This window comes from Mercenaria mercenaria, chromosome 3 (assembly GCF_021730395.1).
Source record: "Mercenaria mercenaria strain notata chromosome 3, MADL_Memer_1, whole genome shotgun sequence".
Lineage (NCBI taxonomy): Eukaryota > Metazoa > Mollusca > Bivalvia > Venerida > Veneridae > Mercenaria > Mercenaria mercenaria.
In genome coordinates this window covers 41,563,339-41,583,677 of record NC_069363.1, presented here as the reverse complement: position 1 = coordinate 41,583,677, position 20,339 = coordinate 41,563,339, and the positions used below count along the sequence as shown (strand labels likewise).

At 34.7% G+C, this 20,339-nt stretch overlaps 1 protein-coding gene across 1 annotated transcript; it reads right to left on the bottom strand.

Annotated features, from left to right (window-relative positions):
* Nucleotides 1-1,701: 1,701 nt before the first annotated feature.
* LOC123524980 (uncharacterized) lies at nt 1,702-16,746 on the bottom strand. The gene is made up of 7 exons (XM_045303638.2): nt 16,719-16,746; nt 12,262-12,532; nt 11,595-11,728; nt 4,989-5,071; nt 4,610-4,752; nt 3,918-4,080; nt 1,702-1,882 (listed from the first exon to the last, which is right to left on the bottom strand). Coding segments are annotated over exons 1-7 (849 nt in total). The 5' UTR covers nt 16,721-16,746; the 3' UTR covers nt 1,702-1,829.
* Between the last annotated feature and the right edge of the window lie 3,593 nt (nt 16,747-20,339).

Below are 20,339 nucleotides of genomic sequence, written 5' to 3'. Positions count from 1 at the left end.
AAAAACACGATATTGTAAACATGTTTTGCATTTGTTGAGCAATTATTCTAATTTTATGTTTAATAAACATAGTAACTGTTCTTAGTTTTTTTGCTTAAATGTCACTGCCATAACAAAAAGGTGTCCTTCCTGATACACGCATGTCCCTGCTGTAACACTGTATACATCTTCGATTATAATTCCCACTGTTATCTTCTTATCCCTATAACCGTAGTAATTTGGAACATCAGATTTTCGTTTCACAAAAGCACTGGTTGAAATTTGATCCACTGACCGAATTAAAAGTACAATTAATATTTTAACCATGAAATAAATTAGTTTTTTTAAATATCACCAGAAATACATCGTAATTTTGTTTCGTGATACATATAGGACGTAGATATTATTTTTTCTATAAAAACAAATCAAACTGTCATATTGTTATGGTCTGGATGTGTTTACCGGATCTTATGATAAAGTATCTGTCACTGATATTATTGTTACAGAAGGGAAAACATGTTGGTTCTGTCTTCAGAATATGTTCTGTTTTGGTAAATCAAAGAGGTATTAAGCTTGCATTCAGTTAAACATAGATTGAGATAAGTTTTATTGATTAAATCAACCAGATGAAAACAACAAATGATGATGGTTAATTTTCAAAAGGTACCAGCTCTAAAATGTTGCGAAAATATAGAATGACTCATAAAATACCTGAAAGCCAAATGTTTTGTTTGAAATCATTGCCCCATGTGGTTCTGGGACGATCTGTGTTTGAAAAGAATTGGAACCACTGCCTTACCCTTGCATGATCGTAAGAGGCGACTCATAGGGTCTTAACACTTGGTTTTCAGTAATGCTGTGATTCCAGCAGGTATGCAAATTTTGATTCCATACCTCATGTTTTTATTTCGATGTAAATGAGATGTGGAACCAAAATTTGTAGTCCTGTTTGGCGCCATATAACCTATACTGTGTTGGTGCGCCGTAAAACCCAAATAAATAAATAGAATCTTTTTAGCCTTGAAACTTCATAAATATTTTGGCCTTGATGTGTGCATGACTCCTATCTATTTCGGGACACTGGGTCGAAGATCAAGGTCACAGGGATTTAAACATAGAAAATTGTTTCCGTTCAATATCTAATCTATTTCACCTAAGACCGTGAAACTCCAAAAGTATGTTGGTCTTGACGTGTATAAAACACCTATTGATTGGGATTGAAGGTCAAGGTCATAGGAATATAACATCGAAAATGATGTTTTTCATACTTTGATTTTTTTACACCAATTTATTTCTTTAATTTCATTTTTACCTGTCCATTTCTTTGTTTCCCTTTTTCCGTTCAATAGTGTTCATTAATTTGGGGTTATATATTGTATGTCTTAATAAGAAATAACGCTATCACTTAATTTGGAAAACCAGGCCAAAACGCAGTCAGACCTTAACGGCTTGTTAAAAAATGGTAAAGATAATAAATATGCTACAGTGGGTACAATTTTTTCTCGTTTTAGCTACTAGCAGAAGTCTTTGAGTGTACGTGCACGCGAATAAGTGTCTAGAGTGATGCACTATTTTGTATAAAATTCTAATGTGGAATATTATCATCTACGTGCGAATATACTCTAGATGAGATTCGGCAAAGTTCTAGGATTGTGCATGGTGTCGCTGTTATGTGAACACTGTTCAGAAAGGTCAATTTGAAAATGAAGATATTCTACTAAATGTCTGTTCAATTTTCTTTATTACGCAGGAAATTAAATTACGACAGCATAGTGCATTTTATATGAATATGTTGCTGGTTAAAATTGTTCCTGCATATAGTTTGTGTTGTTTACTTCAAATCTGTCACGTTATCCTGCCATGGCTCCCTCGTCGAACTTGGCTGTTCCAGGTGCTGCACATGCTGAACGGAAATAAATATGAAATTGTTTATACGAATAATATGAAACAATTGATAATGATAAAATAAAATGACTGTGTTTTTAACGTATAATAATTAAATATCAAAAGTCCTTACGTAGTATTTCCTCTGTTTTGCCGTTTCAAAGTTCAAGTTTTATATAAATGAAAAAAAACTCGACTGATTTGATATCAAAGCATCTAAATTTTCTTTAAAAAATAAAACATTTGCGGGAGGACAGTCGACAGACGGCAGCCAATAAATGGTCAAAATAGTTTACTAATAGTCTAGACACCTCAAGGAAATTTTCAATATATTCAGATTTAATACTTTGTACAGAATTGACATTTTTACATTAATCCCTTGTTGTACTATACAGTTATAAATACCTGATGAATCTATAAAGTCGTAAAGCTGATATAAATATTTGTTACAGAATACTTTCGTAAGCCCTTGCAAAAATATACAATCATCAAAACGTGATGAAACTATAATGACATAAGACTGACAGAAATTATCAAATTGGAGGTCTGAAGTGAGAAGTGATGAAGTTTGCAATAAGAAGTCAAAATGTTACATGTTAGAAACTGAGTAATCTTGAATTTTGACTTCAGAACTAATACCTTTAACGTCATAACTTCTATCTTACAACTTAAAAGTCGTTGTATCCAACTCATTCGTCTTCCTGACTTCTAACATCCATCCTCATGAAAACTTTAAATGGCATTTTACCAATCTTAATGGCTTTACAGGTGATCGTAAAACTATATTATACATATCACCATGTCTCTTTCTCATTCTGATGCACATGTTTCAGGGTTTTTATTTCTGGTTTTCTGTGAGTAAAAACTTGTATCTAATATTCTTTAAGTAATACTACGCTTCAAGTGCATTTTGAAATCATTAAATATTCTTCAACTCAAAGTCGTAGAAAACCTTTCTTTTTCAATAGTTAAATATATTTAAATTGAGTAATGTTCTATAAGTCGTGAATTTGATCAGAAGTATACACTGTGCATATCAATCTTTTAATGATACCGGTATTTTGACTGCCTCTTTTAAATCGCTTTAGTCTCAAGTATGAATCCATAAAACTAGCATTCCAAATTGATAGTTTTGACCCTATACTGTTGGACATGTTTGAAATGATAGTGTATGAAGAAAGAATAATGAATGAAACAGAAAGTTAAAAGTAACTTTAAGAAGTTTGAATTAAGAAGGTAGTAAAATGTTATGATGTTGGAAGTAACTGTGATGAAGCTTAAAGGGAAATGCAAATAAAATTATCCCTATAGAGCTTAACCTTTAGCCTGCTAAACCTAAAATGGACTGGTCCATCATTCAATTTTGAAATACTATTTATTATTCGAATGGGTGTTCACTGAAAATTTACTGACTGATAGATAGCGAACAGTGCAGACCATGATCAGCCTTCACGATTGTGCTAGGTTTGCATTTTGTTCAGCGTATTTGTAACAAGACAGCATGTATAAGTACGATATAGAAGAAATGATGTAAATTCATTTGCCTTGACTTGCCGTACTAGTGGTGTTATCCTATTTGCCTCACTGATGTAGGTTATGCAAGTTAAACATTATATTTAAAGAAGGGTGGGGTAAGACGTGAGATTTTCTCCCACAACTACAGAATTTTCTGCTATACCCCATATTTCACTCATCATCCTGACGGCGATATGATTTCAATTAAGCAAAAAAAATTTTCTGTTAAAGGCACTGACCTCCACATTTGGCTAAAATGATCTTTCTTTCTAATTGGAATTTGATCATATTGTTAACATTAGAGTAACAGTTAACTTTCGCAATTAAATTGTGCAGTTTCAATAATACGCCTTTTATCGTATCCAATAAAAGTGGACCTAAACACAATTTTAAACCCAGAAATTCAATTCTTTTAAGAACAGTATTTTGACTCACTGAACGGATGAGCACACATAATGATAAATATGGATAGACATGCAAATTGCATTAAAATTACTAAACAGAATAGTTTGTAAAAGATATGTAACAATAATACATACATGGATTCTTCCAAGCATAGAATAGTTGTGGATCTCTGTCGTCTACAAACGTCTGTCCTAAACACTTTTGAAGGTATTTATCCATTAGAGTCCATGGTAGGTCATTCAGTGTGATTTGTTGTTCTATAACACCTTCACTGTTAGGTGGTTGACTCCTTTGATCCTAATCAACACACAAGATTAACTTTTGAAGATACAAAATTAGCGTTTTTAAAGTCTAATCCGACTCTCCTTTTTAATTAAACAACGTTATATATTTAATAACTGTTAACAAAATCATTTATGTATAACTAACCGCCTCGGTAGCCCAGTGGTAGAGCGTCCGCTTCGAGTGCGGGAGGTCGTGGGTTCAAACCCTGACCGCGTCATACCAAAGACGTAAAAATGGTACTAGTAACCTCCTCGCTTGGCGCTCAGCATTAAGAGGATAGTGCTAGGACTGGTCAGCCCGGTGTTAGTATAATGTGACTGGGTGGGGTCTCATGCCACGTGTCTACGGATTGATATTCCAGTGAGGCAGCACTATAAAGTTGGGCATTGTGCTCACTGATACAAGTAGACACTGTCGTTTATATGACTGGAAAACTGTTGTAAAAGACGTTAAACCCGAACACACGCACACGCACACACACACACACACACACACACACACACACTCATTGATTGTGTGAAATGACAACTTAAGTACTCACTTTAACCAATAAAAACGCTTCTGTAAGATTACCCCGGCCTTGTCTATTGTTTTGTGTATCATAAACAATGAAAAAGATGCAAAATCTAAACTCCGGCCCGCACACTAAGTAGTCCTTTCTATTGGCTGCTGCGAAAAGATTTCCTAAAAGATAGAATAGTTTTCTGTAAATTTCAAGTATAAAAAATGAAGAATATATAAGTATTTTCCTTGTATTTTCTACATTTCTAATTGTTTTAAAAATGCATTTACGCTGCAATTCATTTATATCCATTGGCAGTATATCCTAAAGTACATTAACTTTAAAATATTGAATTATTACATATATTTTTATTCTGCTTGATTTTTTGTCTATTATTGTAACTTAAGTTATAATGTACCGCTTATTGATTGAAATATTGCAAGTGAATCATCCGCTCGCTTAAATACACCATCAGCAAACAGACATTCATCAATCGAGTCCCTGAAACAAACAATATGTAGAAATCTCAGAACATCTTTTCATGGATCCCCAACAGAACCATTTTCATGTATAGTTTTTCACCTTCCATTACTGCCCATGAACAGACTCAATCAAACCGAGTCTGCAATTTTCACTATTTGCCTTGTTCTCGGTGCTTCCGAGGGATCTACATTCCAGATGTCATTATATTTATCGACTTTGTTTTAAACTCTGCACTTTTGTGTATTATCCCTGTCAAATGATGCTAAATTTACACACTATTTAATAATAATATCAGATTAGACCAAGATCAGTCTAGTGACATACCCCTCTATAATAGGAACGCAATTTAACGCCCTGTCTAAATTAATGTGTTTTCACAATTTTTCTCTTTAAGCTCTTTTCAGCATTTTTATTCCTTTCAGTTTCAAACACAGGGCTTAATATTTTACACTGTGAAAATAAAGCGTGATCTAAAATTTCGTTAATCAAGTACATATTGCTAAACAAATTCAATGATATACTCGGGTATTACACGCACTATCTTGACCTCTGCATGTCACTTTTTAGCAGCAAAATATAAACTTATAATTCTCATTTTTTCTATGCAAATCATACAATTACGGAAGTACCAAATAATATAGTTAATTTGTGACGGGTCTTTAAACATAACGTAACAACAAGTAATAGAATGTAAAGCCATTGAGCTATAGCAGGTGTTAAATGGATACGCTGAGGTAAAAGTCAACTTGTCCGAATATGCGCACTTGCCATAAGATGGTAAGTAGTGCCATCTAATGCGGTCAACTTACACTTTCCAAGAGATAGACTACACTCTTATTCGGACTTTGAACATATTTTGCCCGTGTTCATTACAGGTATTACATGACTTTTCTGAGAGGGGACGCAAAAAAATCCAGAAGGGACGCAAAAAATCCATGTCAGAACAAATGCAGTTGTACATTAACTGACCGTTATATCATCCAGTAAGTTCACTGTAAATACTGAGTGTAAACACAAACGTATATACTACGTTAAACAATATACATGTACACTTAAGCACTAACAATCCGGTCAATAGTTAAAACATTTCCTGATGTCCGAAGCATTTCAATAATTCCTTTATAACATTACATCCATTTTTTTCGTCTTGTATTGACTTAGCCACAACTTCTAGAACCCTCTGCTCTTTGTTGTTTTTCCTGTAATGCTTTTACATGGTTCTTTTCTAATAAGAACAATTACCAATTCAGGAACTGTACCATCGTCCTTCAAAAATGTATCACAGTTCAACGGCCAAGGTAGAACTTACAGATGTAAAACAATAGCATGCATTAATAGTGAACCGAAATAATCAGTACCGATGACCTTGGTCATGCTTGCTTTGGACGAATTATTTCGGTCGATTATGGAACAATGTAAACAGACGAAGTAGTCTAAGAGCAATGGTACCCCACGTTTTCGCTAAGAATCAAACACCATGTAGATATATTTCGTATCTCTGTGGTTGCACGGTCCTCGGCATCCACAGTGCTTTTAAAGTATGTTTCAGATTGTTAAATCATTTATAAACTTATAAACATGACTGAACCTTAACGTTTAATTAATTGCGTTAAACTCATTTACCTGTATTTGATAATGATGACATTAGCCCAAGCAAAATGCTATAGCAATACATCGAGTTTCTATGCAAAGTACCTATGTACTATGTTTTGGTATATATGTTTTTCATTCCTGACTGCAGTAATGAGCTAAACATTTGTTTTCAATTTGGTAACGATGATTTTGACCTAAGCAACGCCGCAATCAATGCATCTGACATTTGCCCTCAGTGCAATTTATCTACATAGTATGACAGCAACTAAAGCTAAGGAGTTTGCCAACTGTGTGCCGTGACTGCGCTTTAATATGAAGGCTATTTCAGGTTATTGGGTGGTTATGATATACTGGTTTATGCAATACACGTATGAATTATGATTATTAACACCACGTTAACAGAGCAAAGCAACTGGTAGCTTAGACGGGAGTATTCTATTGATAATAATGTATCGTACACAAAATAAGTTGGTGCATCATTCGAATCCAGCTAGGATTTCTTTCTTCCTTTTTCTTTTTTTGAAAATTCTCTTTTTGGTAATAATTGTTTAATACTACTTAGGATTAAATTGTTTAATATATGATGCTGACGACTTATGTCTTTTTACAGCACTAATCTGTTTGCTACAATAGATCTAGAGTTTCCATATAGCAAAATTATAGCTTCATTCCTGAATTATATGCACTCATTTCCTTTCTAAATTCTAATTATTTTAGCACTAGTTCTACAAAATGTATTATATTTGAAGGCGACCTAGTTTTCACAGACACAGGGTATAGTTTAATTTTCTCTCAAAAACAATTTAAACTTATTTTACATAACAAACTATAGGTATATAATCTCGTAGATAACGCCGCCTTATCAAACTACCTCATGTTCGATTATTATAATTGCCGCGAAATATATTTCTAAACACAGGGTGCGTTTTCCGTACTTTTTGAGAACTCTTCTTACATAGGTGGTTATTCCTGACCTATTATAATGTTACATTGTGAATTTTATTGTAAGAAATGGCCAATTTTGACACAATTTCTATTTTGTTCTGATACCGGTACGATTCTCGATACGCATATTAGGAATATTAACAGACAAGTTATGGAGACTCAACTTCACCAATCAGATCCTTACTTTCAACATTTTGAAAGTAAAAGTAGAAGTTTTAAAAATCTATATTTTATCTAGGATTCCAATTTTCGATATATGTGAATATCACGTACGGATTTTAAAATGTAATAAGAAAGCTTAAAGAAACACATGACAATTACTTGTTAGCTCACCTGAGCCTCAGGTGAGTTTTTGTGATCGCTCGATGTCCGGCGTCCGTCGTCTGTCTGTCTTTACCTTGTGTATGCGATAGAGGCTGATTTTTCAACTGATCTTCATGAAATTTTGTCAGAATGATTACCTTGATAAAATCTAGGCCGAGTTCGAAAATGGGTCATCTGGGGTCAAAAACTAGGTCACCAGGTCAAATCAAAGAAATTCCTTGTGTATGCGATAGAGGCTGTATTTTTCAATTGATCTTCATGAAATTCGGTCAGAATGATAGCCTTGATGAAATCTAGGTCAAGATAGAATATGGATCATCTGGGGTAAAAAAGTAGGTCACTAGGTCAAATCAAAGAAAACCCTTGTGTATGCGATAGAGGCTGTATTTTTCAATTTATCGTCATGAATTTTGTCAGAATGATTACCTTGATGAAATCTAGGCCGAGTTCGAAAATGGGTCATCTGGGGTCAAAAACTAGGTCACTAGGTCAAATCAAAGAAAAACCTTGTGTATGCGATAGAGGATGTTTATCTTCATGAATTTTGGTCAGAATTATTATATTGATGAAATCTAGGCCGAGTTCGAAAATGGGTCATCCCTGCTCAAAAACTAGCTCTCTGGGTCCAATCAAAGAAAAACCTTGTGTATGCGATAGAGACTATATTTTCAATGGATCTTCATGAAATTAAGGCAGAATGATTGCCTTGATTAAAACTAGGTCAAGTTTGAATATGGGTCATCTTGGATTAAAAAGTAGGTCACTAGGTCTAATCAAAGAAAGACATTGTGTATGCGATAGCGGCTGTATTTTGCAATTGATCTTCATGAAATTTGGTCAGAATGATTGCCTTGATGAAATCTAGGTCGAGTTTGATTATGGGTTATCTGGGGTTAAAAGGTAGGTTACTAGGTCAAATCAAAGAAAAACGTTGTGTATGCGATAGAGGCTGTATTTTTCAATTGATCTTCATGAAATTTGGTCAAAATGATTGCCTTGATGAAATCTAGGTCGAGTTTGATTATGGGTTATCTGGGGTCAAAAGGTAGGTTACTAGATCAAATCAAAGAAAAACCTTGTGTATGCGATAGAGGCTGTATTTTTCAATTGATCTTCATGAAATACTGTCAGAATAATTGCCTTGATACAGTCTAGGTTGAATTTGATTATGGGTTATCTGGGGTCAAAAAGTAGAACACTAGGTTAAATCAAGAAAAACCTGTGTATGATAGGGCTGTATTTTAACTGATCTTCATGAAATTTTGTCAGAATGATAGCCTTGATAAAACTAGGCGAAGTTCGAATATGGTCTCTGGGTTCAAAAACTAGTCACTAGGTCAAATCAAGCAAAACTTGTGTATGCAATGGGCTGCATTTTACATGGATTTTCATGAAATTAGTCAGAATGGTTGCCTTGATGAAAACTAGGTCAAGTTAGAATATGGATTGCCTGGGGTCAAAAACTAGGCCACTAGGCCAAATCAAAAAAAAACATTGTGTATGCGATAGAGGCTGTATTTTTCAATTGATCTTCATGAAATTCGGTCAGAATGATAGCCTTGATGAAGTCTAGATTAAGATAGAAAATGGATCATCTGGGCTCAAAAAGTAGGTCACTAGATCAAATCAAAGAAAATACTTGTTTATACTCAAGGTTTTTGCTCCAATTGGTCAGAATATATTTTTTCCATGAAATTACTAGGTCAAACATGTTTACACTGTAATGGTATGTTATGGTGTGTTTCTCAGGTGAGCGACATAGGGCCATCTTGGCCCTCTTGTTTTTCTTATCATTTCAAGCGTGTTTAAGGGGTACCTGAAGTAAACTGCCTTAAATTATAAATATGGATAAGTATGGGTTCATCTGTTGTATATTGGTAAAGGCAGGAAAATATATATTGCCGCGGTGGCCCATGTTCAATTCCCGACGTTGACGTGATTTTCTCTTGATTTCACCTTTTACAAACAGTTTAGAAAACAACTCTCATTTTCATGTTCATAATGTAATGGAACTCTTATTCTAAAGAAAGAATAAAAATGTTGGCAAAAATATGGGTTCAGTCCCTTTCAGACTAGTTGACACGAGTCGTCTTATTGGTTCAAATTAAATTAGATTGGTGTGAATAAAATAGCAATATTGGAAATCCGATTATACAGAAGATGAATTTGAATGGGCTGTCAGTAAGTCTACCTTTAGGAAAATCGAGAACTTTAGTCAGATTGTAACACAGTATATACAGGAAATCATTCTGTGCGTTTTTTAAATTTACGTTTTATCGCAACCAATAAACTTCGATGCCAACAATAAACTTTCCACAGAAACGAAACAAACTAACACGGTACCATCTTGTAACGTTCTGAAAGCCCAACAGTGGTTAACCTTTTTAAAGGTGTATCTAGGTGTAGACTTGCCCTCTCTTAATCCCCCAGCCACCCTCCCCTCACATCCAACATTTCCCAAAATATCTAAAAAAAAAATCAAAAAACAAACAGGTTGTTTTCAAAACTAGCATATTGACAGTTTCATACATATACTCTGTGCGTAAGTAGCTTTTGGGAGCGTACTGTTACATGCCTGCCCGCTTAGCTCAGTAGGGAGAGCGTTGGTCTACGGATCGCGGGGTCGCGTATTCGATCCCCGGGCGGGGCGTATTCTCTGTGACGATTTGATAAAAGACATTGTGTCTGACATCATTCGTCCTCCACCTCTGATAATTCATGTGGGGAAGTTGGCAGTTACTTGCTGAGAACAGGTTTGTACTGGTACAGAATCCAGGAACACTGGTTAGGCTAACTGCCCGCCGATACATAACTGAAATACTGTTGAAAAACGGCGTTAAACCCAAAACAAACAAACAAACATAGAAATGCATAGATTACCACAACTAAATCTAGAATATAAAATTATGACGCTGTACTGGTAATACACAAGTAGACTTCTACTGATTTTACGTTCTGTATATGAATCTGGCATACAATTTTGTCATAACTATGAAAAATAATTATGTCATTTAACTAAAAAAGTATATACTTTTGTCATAACTATGAAATATAATTACGTCATATAACTGAAAAAGTATCATTGGTAACATAACCTTTCACACAAAGGCTAATGGCACTGAACGACCTATAAGAAGCCAGAGATGATAAGGCGAGGAACCCAGGTCCAGGCAGGGATTTATTGGAAAATACTTCACTGAGTACCAATTCCATTTAGCCACCGTACAAGTTTGATAAAAGAGTCGTAAAGTTTTACAAGTTTAACAGTATAATTTTAAGACATTTTGTCTCAAAAACAATTTGGTCAAACAACTACATATGTACTACAAAAAGTGTAACAGTTTACTGAGACGTAAAAACTAATATGCATTCATTTCTACACATGACCTAATGAATGTATATGTTTTGAGTAGGCCACTTGCAGACTTTACAATATGGCACAGGTAAACTCAAAAGTTAAAAATATACCCAGTTCAGGCCTTAATTAAGACAACGTAAACCGTTCAGCTAATGGCCATAAATCAACCGGAACCTACAACACGAATTGAATTTTCTTTTTGCTAAGGTATGCCTTGACACCCTGAATTCTGACACTTAAAGAAGATACAAGGTACTATATATATATATATCATCATCATCATCATCATTTACTTTTAATCCTTAAAAGGAATAATCTTACCTGAAACTTCCTCTTCTTCGAATTGTTGTTTCGTTTATTACATTCCAAAGTAACGAACCCTTAAAGGCGACTCCTGGGTTAAGAGCCTTGTCATCGTCCAAACCATATATGCCAATCCACGGTTTGTTTGCGACCTAATAATAACAGATACACAACTTCGATAGTTCACACAACATTGTTGTAATAAATAGACACAGAGATACAGCTTTCATTAAAATTGCACAAATATAATGACATATTAGGCTTGCGGACTAGCAAATAAATGTAACGCAAATGGCGTACAAGTCAGTTAGTTTCTTGGGACATGATATTGTGATATAAAGACGTCTTAGAATAATACCTTAAAAATAAGTAGGAAAATTAGTAGGTAATGTTGTATATATAGATAACACATGTCTTGAGGCTAACAACATGTGCTATGTCCTATTCAACCATGTTTAAAATCTCTTGATAACATACAAAAGAAAAATGTTGTTTTAAATCATTCTTTTTCTTCCAAGGCTTATTCATGGATTTGTTATTCATTTATTCGTTGTTGTTTGAAATAGGAATTGCCAGTATTTTAGTTATATTGGTCAAAATTTATAACGGACTGACACTACTTGATTTGTTTATTTGAAACTTTGAATTTAATAGGATTGAGAGCCTATATAACAATTAAACTTACCTTATTTTTGAAATCTTCCCAGGAAATGACACAATCATCCGATGGAATTTTGACACCTATCTCGGCGGCCAGTCTTTCATCATCCTCGCTGGGTCTCGGGATCGTCGGTGTGGTTCCCGGATTCGCTGGTGTTGTAGTTGGAGGATGAGTTGGGCGAGGTGGTAAAGGTAGGTGCGGGAGATAGTATCTGTTGTCATACAAATAACCCTTCCTTGGAGGCGTAGTACTACAGCAGGAAATAGAGACTAGCAGGACAAACACTGCAAACATCCTGTAACAGAAAGCACGAAACTGTGACTAGCAGGACAAACACTGTGAACATCCTGTAATAAAATGCACGAAACCATGGATAGTATGGCATACACTGTTTCCCCCATGTGATAGAAAGAATTAAACGGCGACTAACCGGACACACACTGCAACCGTTTGTAATCACAACTAGAAGTACAAGCATTTGAAACAATATGCACGATATTGTGGCAATCACTGTAACATCTCAGAATGCATAAAACCTAGCCTAACACGTGATGAAATTATCACTTTCATTTAATTTAAGTCTGATATGACTTCCAACTCGGCCACATCTGAAAACCGACGTAATTATTAGTGATTTCTAGCCATTCCTAGAACATTAACTAGTAGCTCCAAAATATAAGAAACGAGAAAAACCTTTGAATTCGATGTAGATAATATATAAATCTTGATAGATCTACTAGATACGTGCTCTTTGCTCGTTACGGTTAAAATATGCAGAAAAGAAATGCTATTAAGGTAGTTCTGCACGTTTGATAAACCGGAAGTGATGGCGTAACGTCATTTATCCGGAAAACGTAGAATAAAGCCTGGATTTGGCGTACGGAAATGAAAATAATTTTATGATTTAATCGAAACCTGTGAGTAAATTTATTACAATGGCACTGTTGCTATATTACTAAATTCAAAATATGATATTAAAATAAAAAAATTTCAAAAAATGTCTTAAAATTAGCGTGAAATGTCCGGTTCACTTTAATCTTGGTCAAATATCTCAAAAATAAGCACACGGACCTATACATTTTATTTCACCAAATTATAGGCCATATATTTATTTACAACTGTGAGAAGTTTCATCAAAATCTACATTGTAGAAAAATTTCTATTCGCGAATATGTTATGAAAGTTATGATTTTCCCATAGACTCCCATTATGAAATATTGCGTGAGGTCCAAATTTTTCAAATCAGTCTAGCAAAAAATCAAGCACACAACCCTATCTTTTTTATTTGCTGAATTTTCTAGGTATATTCTGAAGTTTTGAAAAATCAGAGTTTAATCAAATTCTACATTGTAGAAAAAATTTCGATCTAAACGTGCAGAACTACCTTAAGTATATGCATGAACGTACGGCCTTCAACAAAGTTTGAAGTCTTGCTCAATTTGTTCACCAAAATGTACCCGAGACGTTCATAAAAGAACAGGTACATAAACATTATAAGATATAGGGATAGATCTTTTCAAAAATGTTTCAAAGGGTGTTCAGAATGTGTCAGTATATAGTACTTAAGTTTCTTGTAAATACACAACCAATGCACTAAGAATTTGTCTGATATGGTGTACCATCCAGTAAGTGCTATGAGGCACTGTTATGTGACGCTGAACAGCGTACGTTTATAATGACGTAAAAAGGATGTGAAGTCATCAGTGGTGAAAACAAATCGTTGGTATAGGTCAATGGGTTACTTTCTCCGGGTATTGCAAAATGCACTTGCCGTGCCTTATCATGTTTTGCATAAATCCATGCACAATAAAATATTTGGTTTTCGGAAATATTTTTCTTTTTTTTTAAGATCATCAGTGTGTTGAAAATAATGTCTGGAAAACCTCGATTACGACGATTATATATAGCAGATGCTTGTGACTCTTTGAACGAACGGACAGGGAAGGTAACTAGAGTCACAAATTGAGACTACATGAAACCGTGCTTTGTACGACATACAATGCAGCGCTCTTGTACCAGAAAACACGAAACCGGCGTCGAGCAGAACACAAACTGCAACAGTCTTTGAAAGAACGCATAATACCGCGAACAGACCAATAAACACTGAAAATGCACAAACTCGTAACTAGCAGGACAATCACTGTAGCCTCTTTGGTACAGATTGCACAGAACCGTGCGTAGTACGACATTTACTGTAACTCCCTTGTACCAGAAAGCCCAACCACTGGCAAACACTACAACCCGTTTGCAACTTCGACTAACCTGACAAATACTGCAATCCCTCTATAACCAAACAATACTTTGACATAAATAATAAACTACATCGAGCAGGACTATGCCGTACCCCTCTGTAATCAAAACCAGTGGAACCAACAAGCCTTCTGTAACAGAAAAAGAGGGCCGCCGTGGCCGTGTGGTTATGGTCGCTGACTTCAAATCACTTGCCCCTCATCGATGTGGGTGCGAGCCTCACTCGGAGCGTTGAATTTCACATTCGAAGAAGCCATCCAGCTGGCTTACGGAAGGTCGGTGGTTCTACCCAGGTGCCCGCTCGTGATAAAATAATGCACGTAGGGGCACCTGAGGTCTTCCTCCACCGTCAAAGCTGGAAAGTCGCCATATGACCTAAAATTTGTCGGCGCGACCTTAAACCCAACAAAATCAACTCAAAAATGTAACAGAAAAAACAAAGAAATATAAATTTGTAAACAGTAAGAACAACAGCTTGACCTCCAGGGGAAACATTACATATAGTAACCCTCTAGTAGCAGAAAGTGAGGAATAAACATTACACATAGTATCCCTCTAGTAGTAGAAAGTGAGGAATAAACATTACACATAGTAACCCTCTAGTAGTATATAGTAACCCTCTAGTAGCAGAAAGTGAGGAATAAACATTACACATAAGTAGCAGAAAGTGAGGAATAAACATTACACATAGTAACCCTCTAGTAGCAGAAAGTGAGGAATAAACATTACACATAGTAACCCTCTCTAGTAGCAGAAAGTGAGGACTAAACATTACACATAGAAACCCTCTAGTAGTAGAAAGTGAGGAATAAACATTACACATAGTAACCCTCTAGTAGTAGAAAGTGAGGAACAAACATTACACATAGTAACCCTCTAGTAGTAGAAAGTGAGGAATAAACATTACACATAGTAACCCTCTAGTAGTAGAAAGTGAGGAACAAACATTACACATAGCAACCCTCTAGTAGTAGAAAGTGAGGAATAAAACATATAGTAACCCTCTAGTAGTAGAACGTGAGGAATAAACATTACACATAGTAACCCTCTAGTAGCATAGTAACCCACTAGTAGTAGAAAGTGAGGAATAAACATTACACATAGTAACCCTCTCTGGTAGCAGAAAGTGAAGAATAAAACTTCACGATTGATAATTAACAATACTATCTTGACAGTCCATTGAAGAGGTTTAAAAAGACATCGGTTATCTGAATCGATTGATAGGTCAATATTTATGACCGTTGAATGTGTAAACATTCGACTTACGCTTACGGTTACAAAATATTTGGTATGTAAAATGCTGAATATTTTATGAGAAGCCTGTAAATAAATAAGACTATTTTAAAAACACTAGTTTTATAACAATATGACTGTGCAAATTTAGTAATGCTATGGAAGAAAAGAAAATTTCAAATTATTTCTAATGTAGTCTTTTTATTTTACAACGTTGATGAAAACGGGCCAAGGAGATATTTTTATCGCAAATAAGGACGACAACAACACAGATTTTTAAATATAAGTCACGTTCAGCAAGACAACGAAAGCGGGACAAAATGAAGAAAAATGCCACGCACCAAAAACGCAGCCTCCCCAAAACGAAACCCACAGCACGCAGACGTGCACACCACCCGCACACACACACATACACGCGCACGCACACAAAGCCAATACACCACAAACACACACACACATACACGCGCACACACAAAGCCAACACATTAGACAAAACGAACAAACAAAGGAACACAGTGGGGCACCGCCTTGGAACGGACAGTAGCAAAAACACCACTGGGGAGCTTAAACCGGTTTATGGTGCGCACCCAACCTCACTCTTACTCCAAAACAAACCTTTAGAACCAAAAACGTATGTACTCAATGCCTTTTCAGAAGACAGAGCAACAAGAGAAACACCCTTAAGGGCCCGACGAAACAGGCCAGAAGACAGATATCAAAACAGTTCAGTCCTGGTAGGATTTAAAAACTGCTTATCATAGAGTCCTCCCCCTCTTCCGTCAGACACAATCAAAGAGGAAAGCGTAGTGTCCAACTGTAAACGGGTTGAACACTAAACATGCGGTATGTCTCAAAACAGTAATTCATGTCTACATTGAAACTATACGTTAATTATAACACTATGCAAGAGGTTTTAATGTAACTTTAAATCAATATTCAAGTTAACTTTATCTTTTAAAAAATAAGACTTTAAAGTTAATAGAATAAAGTTTTCTCACATGCTCTCTTCGATTAACCTTGCACAACCTGCAGATGGTTTATGAACGAAGGTTCTATGTGATACTGGCTTAAATAAATTTGCAAAAAACCACAGAAAGTCCGCCGCAAACTTCCGCTTAAGTTTTGCGCTGAAAATGGGCAAGGAATGTAACAAAGTTTTGTTTAATATATTACATATGCTTATACATGTACCAATATTCAACTGATTATTTTGTTAATTGTATGTTTAGGAATTGTTGTGAAAGAGCACTGTTTGTAAAAAATTAATGTGTTGATCCCAAGACAAGGGCGAGGATAAAATACCTGAGTCGCAACTCGGTCAAAACAGAAAAAGTGACCTATCCGTGTACATTCATCTCATTTGCGAAAAGGACAAGGAAAAGGTAGAGGAAAAATCAATTATTTGACCCAAACATTTATGCAAATATGAAGTGTCAGTTTCAAGGGAAAACATAATCTCAATTCCATATGAATATCATAGAACATGAAATTTTAAATATTTAAAAAAAAAAAGTTTTATAACCCTGCTTGCAATAGCGTTTCAAACATATTCATCAAAAAGCAGTAGATCAGTTTTCTACTTTTGTGCGTTTATGCTTAGCCTTCAACACAATATTCGTTCTTAGCATTTTCGTAACAGTTTCCTGTATGTGTCGCGACCAGCAGATATTTTAAAATTTGTTTTTCAGTATTGCATATTTGTCGTATATCAATTCTGATCACAGAAAGTAACGTTAAATTGTTCCATTATGAATGTAAAATTCAGTCTCGAAAAAAAGTCTGTGGATATAGTTTCAAAGTAGCAATGTAATCCTTTTCTAAGTTACTAAATATTTTACCTTGACGCAAACATTATACCCTTCAATCCCATCTACATTAACACATGGCGGTCTATATTGTAGCGGAAAGGGATTAAGACTGTATAAAATACACGTTGTAATGCGGAAGACGTCACGTAAAGAAAGGCGGCAAATGAACGTCAATACTTTACACCTACCTCATTAATATTGCTAATGACTAGCCCAATGTTATGAAATAAACTTTGAATTCTTAAGTGGACGAATTACGGACATACCTATTTTAAAATGTAATACCCTAGATTCGTCGTATAACCAGACTACATTGACAAGCGATGAAGTGTTTTGTATGTATAATACATTTATGCATTTGGCCTCTTCCTGGATTTTTTAAACATAGTTTTAATATTTTTTCTCGTACTGGTATCATGTACTTATTTCTGAATCAGATTTAATGGCTTTAAATTCAACTATATGTACGTACATTTTACGGAATATATTCATATCAATAATAAACAAAAGTACCTGCTATGAAAGCGTGAAATGCAATGAATTACCATAAACACACAGTTTTAGGGCTCACAACTGTGTTGTTCTGCGCAGACAGTGGTTTTAAAAATGTGACTACTGTATGAATTAGAATTTGTGGTATCAGATTGTTCATATTAAAACCTCAATGTAAGTTTTTTAGCCTCATAGCGAATATGAAAAAAGTACGTCCAAGTGTAAAAATGCCGTAAAGTCCATAAAATACATCAACATGCACTTTCCTAAATTCATGTACAAGAAAAACATATGACAGTAGCGTTAGCATCATTATTCTGCTGTTTCAATCAAAACACCTGAATCACAATATATATACGCATAGGAAAAAGGTAACTTGCAACGAAATGTGTGCTAATAAAAAAGTGGACCTTTGAAATAAAATCCCCAACTATAAACAGAACTAGTTGATTGTTTAGTGTAAACATGTTTTTGTTTATTTTCACTTTTAAAAAAGATAACATATACATAACGCGCGGATGTTGCCACCAAAGGATGATCCTTAACAGACTCGATCAACCGAGTGTTCTATTTTGCGTTTTATGCTTCAAAATGATCTTCGTTGAGATTTGAATATTAGAACTTGTTGACTGTATTCACGGGTAACAAATTAGAAATTTCGTGAGCTATGTGAGAAACGGTTGTATCTGATTCTTTATTGCCTATAACTAACGATCATGTACCAGGTAATGCGACTTTTCCGTACATTCGATTTTCGTAAGTGGCTAAATACAACACTTTTTTTAAAGTTTCAATGTCATAAACAGCTGAAGTTCAAAAAGGAAAAAGAGAAAGGCTGTTGTATTGACTAAATCTTGATCCCAAAGAAGTCGCTTTATATCAAAAGTCGCGGAAACAAATGACAAATATCCAATCAAGAATATGACCATCAAACTCTCCATTTAACTCACTTTGTTCGAGGTAGAACAAAACTGACATTTAAAAAAGAAATATGGAAATAAGATATTTCATATCAATGTTCAGGTGCTCTTCCTAATCTGACATATGTAAATCAAGTAAGTAAATTCATGAAAAAAGCTTACCTACGTGGTAAGGAATAATATATCTAGTTTGACGTATGCAAGTAAATTGAGTAAAACCCGTTCTAAGAATAAGTAGACAGGTGTATTATCCACTATACCAGCTACATAACTAGTAATAAAAAAGAAATCAGTTATTGTTGAATCATTTGTAAAATTGTTCTTCATTTCAAACAAAACACATTTGTTCATTTCATTCATTACAGAGAAAAGTGAAGTACTAATCCTCTGTCTAAGGCGAGTTTTCAAGAAAACTTAAAAAGAAATGTTGTCCTTTTTTACGTCCATTTATTATACATTGTTGTTAAAGGCCGTCTGTTGACATGATCGTTTGGTTTTGGTTTGGATGGTTGGACCACATGCATGTCATCGGGCCTTATAATGACTGTTGATTGCAGCAAATCTATTTTTATTCTTTTATTTTCTTTTCCATTTGAAAATTTCGAAACATGTTCTTATATATGTACATAATTCAAACTCATATAAGCACCATTCAACTTTAAATACCAAAAGAACAAATTCGCCTTCACACAAGACCTTTATTTTTCATTTTGTTAGGTTTAAATTACAGGTCATAAGGCGACTTTCAAGCTTTGATTTTACACAAGACCTATTTTCAGATTAAAAAACATAATCTTTGAACAAGTTCTTTTCAACTTATTTTGTTAAATTGTATACGAAATATAAAGCTTCAACTTTACACATGTCAAGACTTTTGTATTTTGTAAATTACCCGTTCTCGGCGCCTTCAATTCTTATGTTTTAGTAATACGATAAAAATAATTTAAGCTCATTATATTAAACAGTTGAAATGGCACAGAAATGAAGTGTAAATTGGATATATTTAAGCACCCTTGTCTCGATTATTTATTTACCCCCCCTCCCCCTCTCCCATATCCAGTGCTCGTAGTTACATAACGTTCATATAAGTAAATTGGACCTTGGAATAGAACAAAACTGGATATACTGATAAATGTTTGCACCCATTAACATTAATTTGTTTATAAAATTTACTAAACTACATACCGTACTATTGACATTGTTTTCTCTTTTCTGTATCTAACTTTTGACACACTTCCATTATCCATGATATATTCGAAGAAAATACATGTATCTTAAAAGTAGTTAATCATAAGATATGTCATACATATATATCCGTTAAATTAGATAGGTACATTAGTCGAAATAATCAGTATAAAAGAAGTAAATGCCGTCAAGCAACTCATAACAAAGCTTTCTT